This window comes from Rhagoletis zephyria, unplaced genomic scaffold (genome assembly GCF_001687245.7).
Source record: "Rhagoletis zephyria isolate East Lansing unplaced genomic scaffold, Rhagoletis_zephyria_1.1 Rzeph_scaffold_09116, whole genome shotgun sequence".
Lineage (NCBI taxonomy): Eukaryota > Metazoa > Arthropoda > Insecta > Diptera > Tephritidae > Rhagoletis > Rhagoletis zephyria.
In genome coordinates, this window is record NW_016166195.1 from 4,740 (window position 1) to 24,705 (window position 19,966).

At 37.1% G+C, this 19,966-nt stretch overlaps 1 protein-coding gene across 1 annotated transcript; it reads left to right on the plus strand.

Annotated features, from left to right (window-relative positions):
- Window positions 1-342: 342 nt before the first annotated feature.
- Window positions 343-17,529, plus strand: Trl (Trithorax-like). The gene is made up of 7 exons (XM_017631694.1): window positions 343-596; window positions 2,009-2,376; window positions 13,654-13,890; window positions 13,955-14,177; window positions 14,427-14,798; window positions 14,876-15,177; window positions 16,982-17,529. Exons 2-7 carry the CDS (start codon window positions 2,182-2,184, stop codon window positions 17,447-17,449), a joined length of 1,797 nt encoding a protein of 598 aa, XP_017487183.1. The 5' UTR covers window positions 343-596; window positions 2,009-2,181; the 3' UTR covers window positions 17,450-17,529.
- Window positions 17,530-19,966: the final 2,437 nt, after the last annotated feature.

Below are 19,966 nucleotides of genomic sequence, written 5' to 3' on the forward strand. Positions count from 1 at the left end.
CTACTTTGCTGGATTTTAGTGTACGCGAACAGCAAAATTTTTGCATTTTTCTCACTATGAACTGCCAATTTTTACATGTCAGTACCATATTGCAATGCAATTTTAGGACAAAAATTTACTGTTACAAGTTTGTACGTTTTCAGAATTTTTTTTGGACATTTAAATAACTCAGCGCGAGGTAGCTCTACTCGACGCTGCCAACGTCAACAGCTCACTGCCTGAGACGGCGCAACGTCGGTGGTGGGGAAGTTCGTCGTCTTCGTTGCGGCTTTGTCATGCCCGCCGAGCGTACTTCGAGCGAGCGCCGAGAAGCGAGCGAGTGTAGCAAACGAAATTCGATCGAACTCAAATTTTTCAGTTGGAAATTTTCTACGTTGGCGAGTAGTCGTGAGCAACAGAAATTGTGAAAGCAGAAGCAGCAAAAGCAGAGTTTTGGCTGGCTGGCTGCTCTGTGAGATTTTCATCCATATTAGAGCCCACTCTGAGAACAAAAATAAATTCAGAAGATTCTTTCATAGATTTTGTAAAGCGGGAAACTTTAAAAACAGAGACATAATCCGCAAGTGTTTTTTTGTTTGGTGTTTATTATTTACAAAGTGAGTGTGAGAGTGCAAATAAAAAGTGGAAAAATAAAATAAAAATTAGCAATATTGGGGCAAAAGTCAATCCTGTAAATTTTGTCTAAAAGAAAACCTAGAGATCGGCATCCTTTGCTATACTATTTAATACATATGTATGCTACTTATTTTTTTCACTTTAGTTTGCTGCTTCGCATTGGAAAAACTTAAATTTTGTATCGTGGCGCTGGTGCAAACTGTACAGCTTATAGACGTATAAGCATTCGCAAAAGTGGCGAAGAACCCCATTTTTTTTGTACTAGTGGGTTGCCTTCTCGTGTGCCTGTTGGGGCCCATCAACTGCAAGTACTTTTGGCTCTAAACCTCCGTACGCCTTGCGCCAACGCAAAGTATAATGAATAATTATTTCAGCAAATTCTCAAATGTAAATTATCAAACTTGGATTATAATTGCTAAGTAGGCACTTTGAGGCGATAGATAGACACATATGTATAGTAAATTTAATTTGCAAATACATACATTTAACAAAATATCGATATGTTTGGCGTATTCGGACGTACACACACAAACTCGTATATGTACCTCCCATTTCCAGCTGAATCAACAATCAGAGGAGGGGAGCGTACACTCTTGATTACGTTGGCAAACGACGTTTGTGTGTGTGTTTTGTACTCTGCCCAAGGCAATTGTTTTTTTTTCAGTCTTATGAGTTGGAGCGAATGAATTTAGCTAGAGACTTTTGTAATTGTTGTTGCCTCTTGCTTGCGTCGACGTGAGCACTGCGCAGTAGAATATCTTTTTTTGCAGCAAAGTGAGTGGGGCCCAGAGCAAGTTAAAAGCAGACGTTCAATTGTTCATCGTTTTGCAATTGCTTTTAAATAAGAGCGACAGAGAGGGTGTGAGAGAGTTGCCAGCGACGACTTCATCGTAGCCGTATGTAATTCAAGCCAACATTTCCCCTACCAACAGGCTAGCAGCGAGTAAAGTAGAGCGCATGAGAGCGAGTGAGACATGTGGATGCACTCGCGTTGGCTGGCGTCAGCTCGCTGCTTACGTCAAAGATAAGCAATAGGAGAAGTCGGTAGGGGCGTGGGGGCATTGGAGCCAGCATCGGCCTTTTGAAATTTCACTTTGCGCTTTCAGGTTTTGTACAATGAAAATGCATCAAAAAGCTAAAGAAAAAATTTAACACAAGCACAGTGGCAATGTAGAGAAAATTGTTAGAGAAATGTATGCAGGTTATATGGGTGGCAAGTGATAGGCGCAACAGTGGGGGCTTAGCAACACTCGTCGTGCTATTTTTTCCAAAAATTTGGTGGGCTACTAGTGGTTTAGTATATGGTTCATTAGATAATTTATAGTCCTGAATATGTACTTAAATACATACCTACATGTAAACAAATTAATTTTTTTCTTTTTTCTAATTGCAGTTTTACTCTTGTAATAAAGCGACCATAACTATTTGAGTTGCTGATTTCGTTGGGGTTTACAGTGCTTCCAGCGGTGGTAGAAACTCGGAATTTTTCAATTTTTTTCCTTATAATTTATTGTAAAAGTGTCCAGTAGCAACGACGCTTAACGGCGTTGTTGAAAAGTCGGCCCGATGATGGCATTGCCAATGAACTCACTTTACTCCCTTACGTGGGGCGACTATGGCTCGTCACTGGTGACGGCCATTCAACTTTTGCGCTGTCACAATGACTTGGTGGACTGCACTTTGGCTGCTGGCGGGCGCAGTTTTCCAGCGCATAAAATTGTGTTATGTGCAGCGTCGCCATTTCTACTGGATCTGCTAAAGGTAAGTTAGTTTTACATTTTTAAATATTGACATTTATTTCAATTATAAACCTTTACACTTGTTTACAATAGGTTTGTATACATAGTACATGCAATATGTATGCACTTCTTATATTTAAAAGTAACTGTTTTTTACAAATCAGTATGGCCTAGTCAAAGTGTGAACTTGTGTGATGTCGTCTGCAGTTAAAATCTAATCTTAACAGAATTATTCGTGGAGATGTAATGAAAATAGCTTGATAACTAAAAATCAATAGCAGGTGTAGCTTGGGGTAAAACTCATCCATAGCGCAACAAAACAAAAATTACAGTATTGGCCAATACAATAGCACCCCCATTTCAAAGTAATGTTGTTTCCCAATCATGTTTATTTATTTAGTTTTAGGAATTTTCAATTAAAACACAGTTTATTCTTTAANATAATGAAAATAGCTTGATAACTAAAAATCAATAGCAGGTGTAGCTTGGGGTAAAACTCATCCATGGCGCAACAAAACAAAAATTACAGTATTGGCCAATACAATAGCACCCCCATTTCAAAGTAATGTTGTTTCCCAATCATGTATATTTATTTAGTTTTAGGAATTTTCAATTAAAACACAGTTTATTCTTTAACAAAACCCATATAAACCCAAATTTAAAACTTGTAGAAAACTAAAAAAAATGATTTTTTAGAATTTGTTTCGCCGAAGGTGTTGCGGGTTTCTTCCATATAAAAATGAATTGTGTTTATTCATTAGGTATATGGAGCAAATGAGAAAAATCTAAAAAATCAACGGTTATTTTTAGCCACTTGAAACTTGCATATTTTTAGACTAATGGGCTATACAACTGCGTACTCAAAAAAATTCTAACACTTCTGAGAAAAAAGTTTGAAATTTAGGTGAAAATTTGTTGAATTTTTTTTGTGGTCTTTTACAAAGTTTAAAACTTGGGTTTATATGGGTTTTGTTAGAGAATGAACTGTATTNCGTTGATTCGTTAGGTATATGGAGCAAATGCGAAAAATCTAAAAAATCAACGGTTATTTTTAGCCACTTGAAACTTGCATATTGTTAGACTAATGGGCTATACAACTGCGTACTCAAAAAATTTCTAACACTTCTGAGAAAAAAGTTTGAAATTTAGGTGAAAATTTGTTGAATTTTTTTGTGGTCTTTTACAAAGTTTAAAACTTGGGTTTATATGGGTTTTGTTAGAGAATGAACTGTATTTTATTTTAAAATTCTTAAAAATTAATAATTAAACATAAGTGGCAAAGAATATCACATTGAAATAGGGGTACTATAAATATGGCCAATACTGTGTACATATATATGTATAGTTAGAGCTCGGTCTACATTCCTAGGAGACTATACCCTCAAAGCTCCCGCAGCTTTTGTTCCAGAGAGCGAAGTAAAGGGTTTTANAAAAATTCTTAAAAATTAATAATTAAACATAAGTGGCAAAGAATATCACTTTGAAATAGGGGTGCTATAAATATGGCCAATACTGTATACATATATATGTATAGTTAGAGCTCGGTCTACATTCCTAGGAGACTATACCCTCAAAGCTCCCGCAGCTTTTGTTCCAGAGAGCGAAGTAAAGGGTTTTGCAAAGCGTTGCAAGAAATTACTGACTACTTCTTGGACCTCCCTAGATTCTTCACTGACGAGATTTTCAAATTCTTGGCTTTTCTAACTTTCCGCACGCGCAAAGTCAAATCGGCAACAACACTTGGGGTCACAAAGAAAACTACCTTACTCACTGATTATAAAACGACGGCAGATCGCAGGATAATAGGAGAAGTTTGTAGCTCTAAATATGTTTTTTAAACTGGCGCCTAAAACCTTTAGAAAGTCACATTTAAGATGAACGGCACATGTTGGCGCTGAAAGAGCAAAAAATGTTATTTATCGANACAAAGCGTTGCAAGAAATTACTGACTACTTGGACCTCCCTAGATTCTTCACTGACGAGATTTTCAAATTCTTGCCTTTTCTAACTTTCCGCACGCGCAAAGTCAAATCGGCAACAACACTTGGGGGGGGTCACGAAGAAAAATACCTTACTCGCTGATTACAAAACGACGGTGGATCGCAGGATAATAGGAGAAGTTTGTAGCTCTAAATATATTTTTTAAAGTGGCGCCTAAAACCTTTAGAAAGTCACATTTACGATGAACGGCACATGTTGGCGCTGAAAGAGCAAAAAATGTTATTTATCGAAGCAGTTCCTCTATAAATGCAATCGTCGTAACAGTCCAAACAAGGCCCTGGAACGCAACGAACCGAAACTCATCCTCGAAGACGTCGTATACCAATGTATTGAATAATATTCACTATCCACCAATACAGTGTGCAGGCTAGTTACGGCAATCCTCTCGCCATCAACTTCGATAAAATGTGGGTACTACATTTACCATTGCAGTAAATCGATAATTAACCTGGATGATACTGTGATGATAGTTTGGCTTTTCAAACTGGACAAAGTAACTATAGGAAATGTCCACAGTTCAGTGTAAAGAGAATAGACTTTCCCACTAATGTACATGCATTTGATGCGCATTGAATAAATGTTGTTTTTTCCAAATATTTTACTAAACAAACTGTCCTGCAGCGAAATAATTCTTGATAAAAACCGTTATTACACTACAGCTATTTTTATGAATACAAATACACTTGATTTTTATTTGGTTTGGATTTTTTTTTGCACGGATCTCCATGCATACCCATTTCTCGCGGACTTCTAATTATGCATACAATACAAATTGAAAAGATGGCCGGATAGTGGCCTCATTAAAGGACAATCATGTACTAAAACTAAGATAACGCTATAAAAAACAAATAAAAAAAAAACGTAAACAAAAACAAACAAAGCAAGAGTAGTCGTTTGTTTGTAAACAGAGATATATTTTTCAANCTAAAACTAAGATAACGCTATAAAAAACAAATAAAAAAAAAACGTAAACAAAAACAAAGCAAGAGTAGTCGTTTGTTTGTAAACAGAGATATATTTTTCAAATGGGTCAATTCTTGGTGGATTGCTTCGAAAACTGGCGAGACCGACACACATTTTAGGCCTCATTCTCAACATGATGCGTCCAAAGAATTTCTCTGCATACTCAACTAATTTGTAAACTGAACTCACAGAAANAATGGGTCAATTCTTGGTGGATTGCTTCGAAAACTGGCGAGACCGACACACATTTTAGGCCTCATTCTCAACATGATGCGTCCAAAGAATTTCTCTGCATACTCAACTAATTTGTAAACTGAACTCACAGAAAATAGTTGTGGACCGCGCTCACCCGCACACCAACCACTTGCACTTTGCGCTCCGCTCTTCCTCGTGCTGCCACCACTGCGCTGCTTTGCTTGCTCCGGAGATTGCACGTCCGATATTTGGGCTGATGCGTCCTCTGGCCTTATTTGCACTAAGCCGGCAAAGATAATTGCGAGCGTGGGGAGACAAAACATAAGCGGTTCGCTCAAAAAGTTATTGGTATAAATAATCAATTCGTACATAGATGGGCAAAGTTGGTAAACTGTTTTACTGCAACGGAGGGCACCAGACTGTCAACCGCTTTTGAAAAGCATTTATTGTTATCAGTATTAAATTTACTTACCCACATAAATACATATGTGTGTATGAGAGTGTGCTATGCAGAGACTGAGATGAAAAAATAATAACGCCATCACAATTGTTTGTTGTAATGACTTTGAAGAAGACTTCTCGTGAGTGGAGGCGGTAGAGTGGCAATGACGACGACGGTGTTGGAGATGAGTAGCGCAGCGCAACACCACTTTAATTTTCTACCATGGCAGACTTTAGAGATTTCTTTTTAAGATTTCTATTAGTAATTGAGGCGAATGAGGAAATATCTCCCTCTGAATGTGCCGTGTGCGGCGTGACATCATTGCCTCTTGAACAGGTTCAACGAGATTCGCATTTATGTGCTCGCACCCAATTTAAATGAAATGTGTCTCAAATTTCTGTTGGACATGAACTCGGCTCAGAGCGGCGGTCACAATCGAGTTATGCATGCCGGTGATTGCGACAGCTTTTGCTGTTTCAGCGGAAAGTTTTTATTATGCGACCACTTGGAGAGACCTATGGATTCTTTATATTTCTAAGAAATTATTAAACTTTTGCAATAATGCGCCCAGAAGATTCTATTTAAAAAGTTTATATATGTAATTAAGTTTTTTATTTTTGATTTTAATTTCAAAGTGAAATACATGTGTATATATACATATATATGTACACACCTAAATTGCATTATTCAGTTGCTACAATCGCCAAAGTCATAAAAGTCGCACAGCCACAATGGTCACACGGTTCCCCTGCTTATTTACCTGTGCCGATGCCGAGTAGACAGACTGGTGAGTGAGCGAGAGCAGCGAGTGACCACAATCCTGAATGCGCCCTCCACAGAAATGTAAGCGCCAGAATGAGAGCACGAAAGAGTACACAATTTGGTGGTGAAACCCACTTATCGAACCAAGTATATATATATACATAAGTGGCTCTTGTAGCTCTTGGAAGATTAAGAGCGGAGTGACGGGTAGCGTAGCTTTGAACTGCGCATGTCTCGGCGCTGGTTCTTCGCTTGGTTGACTCGTTGAAAATTCAATGCACACTCTTGTACTGCGTTCCTCGCACTGCTCGTCGTTTCAGGGGATTTGCGCGGCTTTTCCATATGTGTGTATGTTTCGTCCAACCAATTCTCCTACTTTTGTGTTGACTCACGTCGTGGCAAAGCAAACAGTAGATATTACCTACATACTCACTGCTCTTTACAGTTGCTGTGTGTATACCTACATATGTGCATATACCTCTTATTTTCTCCCTATACGTTCGACCTTTTGTATAGTCCTCTTGTGGCTCTCCCCTCTTCAAATGCATTATTCACCGTTTTTTGTTTCTTTCATAATCTCCCAGAAGAATCATGTGGCCTGGCCATGTTGTTTCTATTTTCCGGAAATGTGTGCCGAAAAAAAATACCCCGAAACCGTGGGCTTTGTTCCTATGTTCCGGAGCTACCGCGCGGAGCTACAGCGCACAGTTGCCAATAAATGGAAATTAATATTCATAATTTACTGGAGCCTTCATTTCTAAACCAATTTGATCAATTATTATTTTTTAAATGAAAGCTAATAAAATTTTCAAGATCAAGGGAATAGTTGAGCCCAATTTTTGATTTTTTATTTGTTTATATTACATTTTTTTTAGTGCTAAGTGCAGAAAATGTGCCAATTTTGATGAAGATCGATTATCCTGTTCCTTTACACAACAAAACTAGTTAAAAACAATTGAAGGCTTCTCCCAAAATGAAAAAAATTGTAAAAAGGTAGTAATTTGAAAAGTTATAAAAAAATTTTTAGTGTTGGGAAGTATCGAGTACTTTTGAGGATCGAGTTCCTTGGTATAGATACTTTTAAGGATCGGGTATTTTTCAGAGTACTGAGTACTTTCTTTAAATATTCAATTGTTGGTAACATTTTAATGATTAGTGTAGAGATCTCACAAGTTGACAGCACTTTATTCAAATTAATATATTAATCCCAAATCAAAAAAATGGCAACTTAAAAACTATTGAAACTTCAAATTGAGTACAATCATTTTTAAATACCGGTAAATGTAAAACAACTCAGTACTTTTAAGTATCTGTTCAGTACTTTTAAGTATCCTGAGTATATGTATCTAAGTGATGATTGGANACTTTCGAGTTCTCTTGTGATTACTTAGTACTTTTTGAGATCTTTTAGGTTCTGAGGACTTTCGAGTTCTTTTGTGAGTACTGAGTACTTTGGAGTACCCAGTATCGACACTTTTAAACATCGAGTGCTGTCGATCCTTTTGAGAATCGAGTTCTGAGTATTTTTGTATCGATACTGCCCAACACTACAAATTTTCACCAAAAATATTTTTTTTTGTATTAACTGTCTTTTCAGACAAACCTCAGTCATTAACAGGCCTATTTTGTTTGTTTCCGAACATTTTGTAACCGGAAAATTTTGTTACCAAAAATTGTCACCAGTTCGTGTAGCCGCAATTCTAGATACCTTGGTAATGAAGGTAACAAAACTTCTATTGTTTTTTGTTTTTGGTTTTTATAAAATCTTGGGTATACAGTTTTATAGATCATTAAATTTTAGTATAATAAAGGGCAAGTTGCAAGTCGCTAAGAGTTCACGTTGATTTTTAATCATTTTATCGGTAACATTTTGAGCACATTTGCATGCTAAATGGGAGATAAAAGCGTTTGTTATGTTACTAAAAATCAACGCGGCCTCTTAGCGACTTGCAACTTGCACTTTATTATACTAAAATTTATATAAAACTGTATATCCAAGATTTTATAAAAACCAAAAACAAAAAACAATAGAATTTTGTTACCTTCATTACCAAGGTATCTAGAATTGAGGCTACACGACTGGTGACAATTTTTGGTAACAAAATTTTCCGGTTATAAAATTTCGGAAACAAACAGAATAGGCCTGTTAATGCCTGAGGTTTGTCTGAAAAGATAGTGAAGGACTTACAACATTAAACTATTTTCTTCATTTTGTCATGTAAACTATGTATATTCCATCACACCGTCACTTGAAAGTGCTATTCGTATTTGCCTGTCTTTTGACTACAACCCGCAAGTGCACTGCCGCATGTAAACAATGCACTTTTGTCAACACCTGTAAAGCAATCTGCAACACCACCAATACAATGCGCCCATTTGCTACTCTGACTCAATCCCTCTCGGCCAACGCTATTTATAACAATGCGACATAAAAAACTATAAGAGCTCAGATACATACTCACTGAGATAACGCATCGTGCTGCTTCCTGCCTCCAGTTGTTTTGCGCTTTGCTCTATCATTTTCTTTATGTACATACATACATAAGTACGTCAGCAGAAGCTGCTTGATTGTACTCAATACGCTACAACATTCCAAAATATATTAGGAGGATGAGGGATACACAGCATCAAAAAAAATGATGTTCTGCTTCCTACCTAAGACCATTTCAACCCTCACCAAACAATTATCCTCCCATTCTTGATATGCTCTGAGAACAAAAAGGAAATCAATTTGGCTTAAAAGTTTTCATCGCATCCCAAGCAAAGCGCTGCGCGCTCTACTTTCTCTATGAGCATAAAAGTGCGGCATAGTTATCGGGTCAGGTCGATATAAATATTTACTAAACTCAATTTGACGTATTGAAATTGAGATTCGAAAAAGAGGTGAGTGCGCCTACGCTCAGAGATTGACTTGGCTACAGAGCTCTGGATAGTATATATAGTTAAAAACGTCAGCTTGCCACTTTAATTGACCAATGTGTGTTGTTCGAACAAAGCTGAAAGTGATTCGCCAATTCACTTCACTTTTTATAACACTATAAGTGGTATTACGGCATTGATGAGCGTATGCGACAATGTAATTTGGAAAAAAAAAAAATTACGATCTTCTTCGATTTCCTGGTACGCGCCTTGATGTTGTCGCTCTCGGAGGTTTGCCAATGCCTCCCGTGGGACGACCTTGGACCTACGAAGTGGTAGTTCACGCCTCTTAATACTCGACCACGGCGGATGTCCATTAAAGTTAAACAAGTAAGAAAGTCTAAGTTCNAAATATATGTTTTTTCACCTTTCCGAAAGCTACCGCTAGATGGTAAGACGGGGTGTATCAATTTTGAGTAAATTAGCGTCCTTAAATTTCGAAATATTGCAGTTTCAAGCATTGCTGAAATTTACCGTTATATTAGTCCGTAATTTTAGTCCGATTTCAATCATTTTCAACGTTTTGCCTTTATGTGGCAAGCACAATAAAAATACCGAGTTTTGTACAAATTGGTAGAACGTTTACCGATATACGCATATGTGATCATAAATGGGCGGTGCCACGCCTATTTTCCAAAATTTTTTGAATAAATTAGCTTTAATATTTTCTGATTTATCGAAGATTTTGTATTTCTCTAAATTACCGTTATATGGGATGTGGTTGGGTTATTGTCCGATTTTTAAAATTTTCGGCCATTTAGTATGCTGTACTAAGGCCAACAACTGTGCCAAGTTTGGAAGAAACTGGTGCAGCGGTTACCAGGATATACACATGTTACCATAAGTGGGCGTGGCTACGCCCATTTTCCAAAAATTTATAATATTCTTATTTTTCGTCTGAAAATTATTGTAAATATCAATTTTGAGTGAATTATCTTCAGTAGTTACTAAAATATCGCAGTTTTCGTATTTCTGGAAATTACCGTTATATGGGAAGTGGGCGTGGTTACTGTCCGATTTCGCCCATTTTCAATACCAACCTGCCTTGGATTAACTTAAAACTACATACCACATTTCGTTGAGATATCTAAATTTTTGCTCGAGTTATCGTGTATTCCTTCGTCCAGGTGGTAAATAAGGTCGCAGAGGATTTTGTAGCGGGAAGGGTTAGGCTCCCAGCAGTGAAGAAGCGAGAAAGCTCGGAGTGCTATCCGTTTACTTTGCAGCACAAGTCTTCAATTCCATTTCCACACGCCATTATCGAACAATCGTCAGCGTAAGAGACAATCGAGCCTTCCTCTGGTGGTTGAGGGAGCTTGGAAATATAATAGTTGAACAGTAATGGGGAAAGAACCTCCTGTTGAATTTTTCTAGGTTTGCTCAATTTGTCTCTAAAGATTACTGACAAGTGTCGACCACTCGGATAATCCGCCGACCACTGTTTTGAGCCTCTGTGGGAGAGAGGAGGCCTCTATGTCTTCGAGCCGCGTGGAGTGGCTGACGGTATCAATCGTCTTTGACAGATCCAACGCTACTAGAATAGTTCCTCGCAGGGGCGGTTGCGATTTAAGTCACGTGTTGAGTTATGACGTTAAGTGCTGTGGCTGTGCTGTGCACTTTACGGAAACTATGCTGATTCTTCGCTGTGGTCGCGGGAGAAGCACGACCTCTAGTGGCTTCGCTATCGGGAAAAGGAGTTCGATGTCTGCTTCGACAAGACGACCACACTGCACGGTGTGGTGATTGATGAACGCTAAGCCACCACCATTAGCTCGCTCGCGATCTCGACGGTGCACATTTATCCGGCGCAATTCAACAATGTTCGCCTCTTGCACCGCAGCTATCAATATTCCATGCCTTCCCATGAAGACGGTTATCTCCTCGATCTTGTTCTGAAGTCCGTTGCAATTGAATGGAAGCAGCTTTGTGTGATTCGGCAGACGTATTGTTATGTGGGAGGTGAGGGATGTGTGTTGCCTTACCGCCATTAGCTGCATGCGATGCAATCCCACGACATACACATTTTTACGGCGCAATTTCTGCAGCATTTCAGAAGATTTTCAGTTGAGTATCAGCAACATTTCCTCAAGAAAGCAACAAGGCTGCATTATTGGCCTGATTATTACATAGCTCGAACACACCCATATCTTACTCTTTACCAAAAATCGTATATGTAGATCAAAGTCAACAAACTTTCGTAAAAAAAGAAAAGGTGAAAAAAAATATCGTGAAAACTCGAAACCCGTTGCCGACCCCTGGTTTCTTCCACATTTTCTCTTCCCTAGTGGGGCACCGAAATTGCGCATACTGTGCATTTAGACATTATTTCGGTTTCAACCGAATTGTTTCGGGTTTTTCATATGCCTTATTTTCAGCCGAAGCTGGATGTATGTATGCATTACTTCGTTTTTCACATATGCATTATTTCGGTTTTCAACACAGAAAGGAGAATTCTACTTAGTAAGGGTTATAATCCCGAAGGCAGAAAAAAGTTCGTTTTCATGTATGCACTCTTTCAGTTTTTGTTATTTCAGTTTTGAGTCCATATGCTTTGGATTTGCTCACACAAGCTCTTGGTTCAATCCGTATCCATTCTTTATAAAAAAGGAAACCATTTTGAAATATGAGTGTTTTACTCTATAGAAAATAATTTATGCAACCTCATATACGCATTTTGCATTATCTTGATACGCGCTTTTGTACTTTAAACGACGATATGTACCTACCCTTGCTGCTGATTGTTTTCACATTTCATTTGCATCTTTCCCAGCACGAAAACATTTGAAAACTTCGCTTCAATTTTGCGTTGCCAACGTGAAAAGTGACAGTTTTCACACGCTGAAATATTGACCACCAAGTCGAAAGCTAAACTGACAATTTAGCGCGATGTCTCGTCGATATCACCAGATTTCAAACATATGTATGTATGTATGTATCAATGTATGTATGCACACTGAGCAATGCGTCTGGTAATTCGTTGAATTTCTCCCTAAATAAAAATTGACGCTCGCGTGCCATTGCAGAAAACTAAATATTTGTTTCTTTGGCAAAGCAGATTCGTCTGTGAGCCAGTTTTTTTTTTGTTTTTTTTTGTTGAGCGTTTCGTCATATCAGCCGCAGTGTGGCGGTGTTGCGAGCGTCACTGAGAAGAGCAGGAGCAGCAACTAAGCATCAAATAATGTTTAAAGCGCCAATGAGAAGATAGCACGCTGCCTGCGACTAATAAGATAAGCTTTTTTGAGTAAATTAAGATTAAATGAAATTTTTCATCGACTGCCTGAGCGTTCTAAAAGCGAGTTTTAAGCTGATGCCAGATAAAACTTTGTAGCTTTGCGTGACATTTATAACTTTGCCAGCAAAGCGCCAGACGCAAAAGGTATGCCACAATGAACGCCAAGAAAGCAATTTTGTACCGCTGTTTTACTCGGTAAAAGTTGCTGTGGATTTTATATATTTTGCTTTAAAATTATCAGCAATGTAATTAAGTTTTATGTTTCTGCATGAAAACCCGAATTTGGACGAAACAAAATATAAATATTAAACCGGCTGATTGTCAAAGCGCGCAAAAAGATGGGAGTTGGCCATCTTTTCGCTTCGCGCTGCAGCTTCAACGATTTATGTGGCATGCTTTGTGCATTTTCATACAATTCATCTTATCTGTCAAAGCGAATCTGTCACGTAAAGCGAAGCAAAAGTTTTATGTGGCATCAGCTTTACTTTTTAAACGTGTACAGCAGCTGGTTAGCGCATTGAAGAGCATAAAAGAGCATGAGCAATGAGGGAGCGGGTAGCAGTGCAGATATGAGACATTACCGCACACTCCACTAAGCCAAAATAGGTAATCGGCGGGCTGGACATTTAACCAACTCGTTTGCAGGCATTTTTTCGTTGCATTTTCTCTGTTTACGTTTTAAAAGTAAACCATCTCACATTTGCTTTCGACTTGCCGACTACGCTTTCTCTAATCACACCCCCTCTCTGGTTTTCTTTCTCGTTGTTGCTCTTTCCTTTATATAGAATACACCATGCAAGCATCCGGTAGTGATGTTGGCCGGCGTCAATGCCAACGACCTGGAAGCGTTGTTGGAGTTTGTTTATCGCGGCGAAGTAAGCGTCGATCACGCACAACTACCGTCGCTATTGCAAGCCGCACAATGTCTGAATATACAGGGATTGGCACCGCAAACTGTCACAAAAGATGACTACACCACGCATTCGATACAACTACAACATATGATACCACAACAACACCATGTAAGTACCATGTAAGCTACAATTTTTCCATTCTTTGTGCTTATAAAATGTTTTCCATTTTTAGGAACAAGACCCATTGATCGCCACAATTGCTACCGCACCACAACAAACCGTACATGCTCACGTTGTCGAGGATATCCATCAAGGTGGTCAGATTTTGCAAACTACTACCCACACCAATGCCGCCGGACAAACACAGACCATTGTGACCGCTGAATCTCCTAAGGATGTTATTCAACAATTCTTGCCTGCACGCAAGCGCAAGCCACGTGTCAAGAAAATGTCGCGTAAGTGTTTTATTTTATTTTTGCAGAAAAAAGTAAAGAATTAGTCTAAGAATTTATTAAAAAATTGTAAGATACTGTATTTGACAATATCGTTACATCGTATCATCTCTCCTAACTACAGCCACTGCACCCAAAATTGCTAAAATTGATGGCGTTGAAACGATTATTGCTACNTAGAATTTAGTAAAAAAATTGTAAGATACTGTCTTTGAAAATATCGTTACATCGTATCATCTCTCCTAACTACAGCTACTGCACCCAAAATTGCTAAAATTGATGGCGTTGAAACGATTATTGCTACACCGACCACTCCCACTAACGTCGTCCAACATCAGACCACACAACAACAGCAACAACAACAACAACAGCAACAACAACAACAACAGCAGCAGCAGCAGCAGCAGCAGCAGCAATTACAGGCACAACAAAGCATTGAAAACGGCAATGAGACGCAGATTATCACCTCGACACCGCACATCAAGAGTGAGGCGAGCAAGGTTGAGACAATTGTGACTATGGATCCGAATATTACACCGATATCGACAGCAAATACCAGCGAAGCAAGCGCCGGCGGCACAACACCAGCAAGCAGCACGAAGACAGTCAAACGCACCAAGAGTGGTAAGTAGAGTGATTGTTACTTTTTTTTTAAATTTAAATATTATTGTTACTAAATCACTTATTTATTTTCATTCCAGAATCTCGTTCACGCTCACAATCGGAACAACCGGCTACTTGTCCCATTTGCTACGCAGTCATCAGACAGTCACGTAACTTGCGACGTCACTTGGAACTAAGGCATTTCGCTAAACCTGGCGTAAAGAAGGAGAAGAAAAGTAAGTCTGGTGGTAATGATATGGAAGTTTTAGACATAACGGCAGAGGAGGGCACTGTCATAGCGGCAAACGTAAGTGACATAGCGGCGACGACAAGCGGAAGCTTCCACACAGTTGCTGGTAATGCCACCACCGCATCAAATGCAACGAGCACACCCATCATCGTTACGCATGCCAATACTACAGGCGTTGGTCCGACCGTCACGCATATGGCTACGCTAAAGCAGGAGCCATCGAATGCGGGTAGTGGTCCGAATATACAAAATGTTATACATTTTGTCAGCGAAGAATTGTTGGGGTCATAAAAATGCATACAATTTGATAAATATTATTATAGAGATTCATATAAATATAGGCATTAAGACGTTTAAGTGATTAAAAATAATTGACGTTAGAGACCTTCAGGTTCTGTAAAGAAGTAGTTTTTGATAATTAAGCATTCCCCTTGCTTTTCATTAAGCTAACAAACGCATACTTTCTTGTACAAATGTATACTGAAAACACACATAAAAAAATGATTGCACACAAATGTACAGACAAACAGCCATAGTACATTGCAACAATAGCATGTACACGGCGATTTCGAATAGTTAAACGTTAAAGACGCAGTATGATTAAGTTTAGATGCTTTAGATGACAACTTGCTCAAATATTTACTTTAATTTGCAGAAAATAGTCTACGATCATCTGCAGTATTTTCTAACAAAAAACAAAAAATAGCAATAAAAAGTTCAATCTAACGCTCTGTTTCCTTAACAAATTTGTATAAACACAAATTAAAATTTATTTAAAACAATAATATATTATTTACTGCTCGTTTTTTATACATACATACATACATACATATGTAAGGATTTGCTTTATAGTTTTTTATTATGAAAGTTGAAAGGCGATTTTTTCCAAAATATACTATGGATATGATGAATAAAGTGGAATTGATTGATAAAAAACCGAAATAACACGCCTATTTTTAATTTTTAAACTTTATTTAATTCTGTAGTTAGATTTTTTCAGTTAAACCCTCCGTTGCTCTCGAGGAAATGTGCGTTTTGGACTTTTTATTGTTAACACAGAGAAAATACTTGTATTTGTTATTGTAAAGCTCGCGTTTTTATGACTCAAAATGATCCTTTAAACCTTGAAAAGCAATCTGTTCATCAGGAGCTTATGGTTTTACTAAAACCAAGAAATACACGGGCAGTGTAGGTGTCGAAATTGGCTTCCAATATTTGTTAAGGGCCAGCATAAAACATTTTGGCTGTAAGTGAAGCCAATGCAGGCCGGATGATATCAGATTTAATAGCCATTAACTCTGTTTGTTTATGTGCGAGTTTATGCTAGTTGGTAACAGTTGTTACAAGTTATCATCTTTTGACAGGAATTGAGAGAGCGAAAATGACAGTTATATAAAAGTCGTTAGGATAAATTTTTACTCGTAACCGCTTTACACAATTGAACGATTTCATTAAAAAATGTTTTAAGGTAATCGTTACCGTACATGTTTTTTTGCATATTCCTATCACTGAGAGCTTAACTATTCAGAAATTGGGTTACAGGATATTATTTACTGGAGGAGTACACATACACAGCTATTGTATACATAAAATATGTAACAAAAATGATGGAAAGTTTTCCTAAAGGTAGAGTTGGCCAACGCCAAAACTCGTTCTGCTGTTTAAAGGCGGTGTAAGTCTGTGAGGTTTCCTAATTTACACTTATGAAGACTTATTCAATAAATTATAAGCGTAGCTTGAAACAGCTCGTGTCCTCTGCCGTCGACTCGAATGCCCGCTCCTTTTGCATACACATTTTCTTCTTTCATTCCTTGAGAGCAATATTTCTTACATTTAATTTCTTCTACCAATATAGTGCCCGCAGGCAAAAAGATAGTAACCACCACATCCACTGGCGCTGGAACTAGCAATGCTGCAGGCACATCAACGATCACCACAACTGTAAGCGCCGTAGCCACAGGTGCAATCGGTGCAATCGCTACACACTTTACATACGGTACAAGTGAAAAAGGATCCGGATGCACAGAATCAAGGCCAACAAACGATGACTGTCACAACTACGTCAGGTGCTGGTGGTGCTCAACAACAACAACAACAGGTGCAACAGCAACAACAGCAACAGCAACAGCAAGTTCAACAGGTACAGGTGCAACAGGCACCACAACAGCAGCAACAGCAACAACAAATACAACATCATCAAATAATTGATCAATCGGGTAATATAACAACAGCCACCACAACAGCGGGCGGCCAACAGCAACAACAACAACAAACTGGTGGACAAATTGTTACGCAGACGGAGAATACAGATGGTACAACATCGTTGTCGATTGCGCAGGTGCAAACGTTGCAGGGTCATCAAATACTGGGCAATATAAATCAGGTGAATATGAATGAATTTCAAACGCATTCACAATTGTAAAATGGATGATGGAAGAGGAGGAAGATGAAGTAAAATGAGCAACTTTAAATAAGAAGTTTAGCGAGAAGATATCAGAAATTAAAAAAAATCCTACGCAAACTCCGCCACCCACCCACAGACACACACACACAAACAAAGGCACTAACCAAAAACGGTGTTGAGGCACTAAAAAAATATGATATAAATTAGACAACAGTGAAACATGTAGAAACAGTAAATTAGACTATTTTTTGCTGCGGCAGGCAAAAACAGCAGAAAAAACTTGTAAAAAAGATATTTTTTTTTATAAAAATGTTTGAGAAGTCTTTAAAATTAGGTAATAAAATACCTCTAATTTTTCAATTTCTGCAACTATAATTCTTATATTAGTGTGCACTACCCCACGCACTTGCAACTTCTGCATATTTTGTAAAAAAAATACCAAATCAAATGTTTGCTTTAAAAGTGCTCCAGGAAGAGAATAAGAGACAAAGAAGGAGAAAAAATCACTTAAAGTTTTACACCTTTTTGCACTTCACCAAATTTTGCTGCCTTATTATCCTGTGCTATTATATACACTATTTCCGTGCATTGCATAACTTTAATGTTAATTTATGCTACGTACATACTATGTATTATTGAACAAAGTTATTTTATTTTTACTTCTTAGTTTTGACCAAATTTGTTTGCCTTAACCTATAAATTTAATCTTATAAAATTTTTAGTTGCGATTTGTAAAATAGAAAAAAAAAATTAAATGGTTGTAAGTAGTATTAAGTTGGTACTAGGTACTACAAAACCCCTATACTTTAAAAACTATTACTATAAACGACTTTATTTTTAAATTTCCATGATAGCGAAAATAATGTATCAGAAGTGATATATTATTCGTTATCTACCATTTTCATGCTTATCAACCGCATATTAAAATTTAAAAGTAAATTTAGTTCATATTTATTGCAACACTGCAACACTGCAACAGTTGCTAACTTAAAGTTTACTTATTATTCTTATTTTTCTTAGCTAAGAAATGGTTTAGTACACATAACACTGTTAGATATTTAGAAAAAAAATATATTAAAAAGTACATATGTATGTATATATTTTTTGTTAAAATTAAAGTACTTTTACGTATACAAGAAAAGCGGAAATATCCCAATATAACAGCGGCCGCAAGTTTACGTAAATAGTTGTGCGAAATTTGTGCTTTTAGAGAAAGAGTTTAACGCGTTTTGAAAATGGTTTCTACTAGAAAGTTGAAAAAATTTGAGTTATGTTTAAAACTTATAAAGTGTAAGGCAAATAATAAAAAAAAAATACTTATAACCTCGAAACAATTTTTTTTTTAATTTTAATCTAAAAAAAGTGGTTGCTTTAAAATATACATTTTTGGTACTTACAAGTAGATACATATATATATATTTAGCAAAAATAATAAAACTTGGCTTCCTTGCCACACATTTTGCACAACGGTTTCAAAAAAAAGGAATAAAAGAAATTAGAATAAACATTTTTTAACGTATGATTTTCTTTAGAAATTCGCTTGTAATTCCTAATTTGACCTTTTTGTTTGTTTGGTTAACAAATTTTGAATTATAAATAGTAATAATAATAAAAAGAACCAATTTTGAAAATCCAACGAAAAATACATAAATTTTGGTTTAATTTATTTTTATATTTGAACACTCCAGCAAATCCCCAAACCTTTTAAACCTCTGCTATTTTCCTTTGTGAACTCTTCATCGCTTTGTTTTTTTTTTGTACTTTTGTACTTTTGTTTCCTTTTCATGGTATTGGTTTTTCTTGGGTTTTAGTATGTAGTCTGTATGTATGTTTATTTGTAGTAAAAGTAGTAGTGCTAACTTGGTTTACTTGCTTAATTAAATTTGCATGTTGTACATAGTTTACATGTATGTTTGTATGTAACATTGCTTTTATGTCTATGTATGTCCAGTCTCAATACGCTTCTCACTGTTTGTGCTATGTCTTTACGTGTATGAGGTTGTACAGTATGCGGGGGTCGCACTTAGTAATCACTATTATCAAGTTATCAGGATAAATATGCCTCGAAAGGGAAAGTCTCATTTTGTCTCATTTTGTCATCAGGGAGAATATCAAATCCTCAAAGTTGAGAATAACTGTTGGATGATATAAATAATTGGCCATGGCCAGAGTACGAAAATAAACTGTACAAAACAATTCCCATTTGCTCATCGATCATCATATAATTTGTGGTTTTGTACAGTTTTGTACATAGTCAGAAACAAATTGTAAGATTCACTGTCATTTTCCCCAACGAGAAACGTTTGCTTTTCGTTTGTGACAATTGTACCATAGGGTACCTTTTATACATACATATGTATGCAAACGTTTCAGTTACGTGAAAAATATTTTTTTCTTTAAATTTTCATATCCGATTAAATTAAAAAACATTTTTATTTTTTTTCTATTCATTGCAGCCATTCGTTTTGTGTTTAGTTATTGCATCTGTGTACATACATACATATATTTTTCTCTGCACGATTCATTTCCTTTGTT

Coding starts and splice junctions, on each gene's coding strand:
- Trl (XM_017631694.1), top strand. CDS start 2,182: ATGATGGCATTGCCAATGAACTCACTTTACTCCCTTACGTGGGGCGAC. Junction 14,799..14,875: donor AGTCAAACGCACCAAGAGTG/GTAAGTAGAGTG, acceptor TTTTCATTCCAG/AATCTCGTTCACGCTCACAA. Junction 15,178..16,981: donor CAACGAGCACACCCATCATC/GTTACGCATGCC, acceptor TAAGCGCCGTAG/CCACAGGTGCAATCGGTGCA.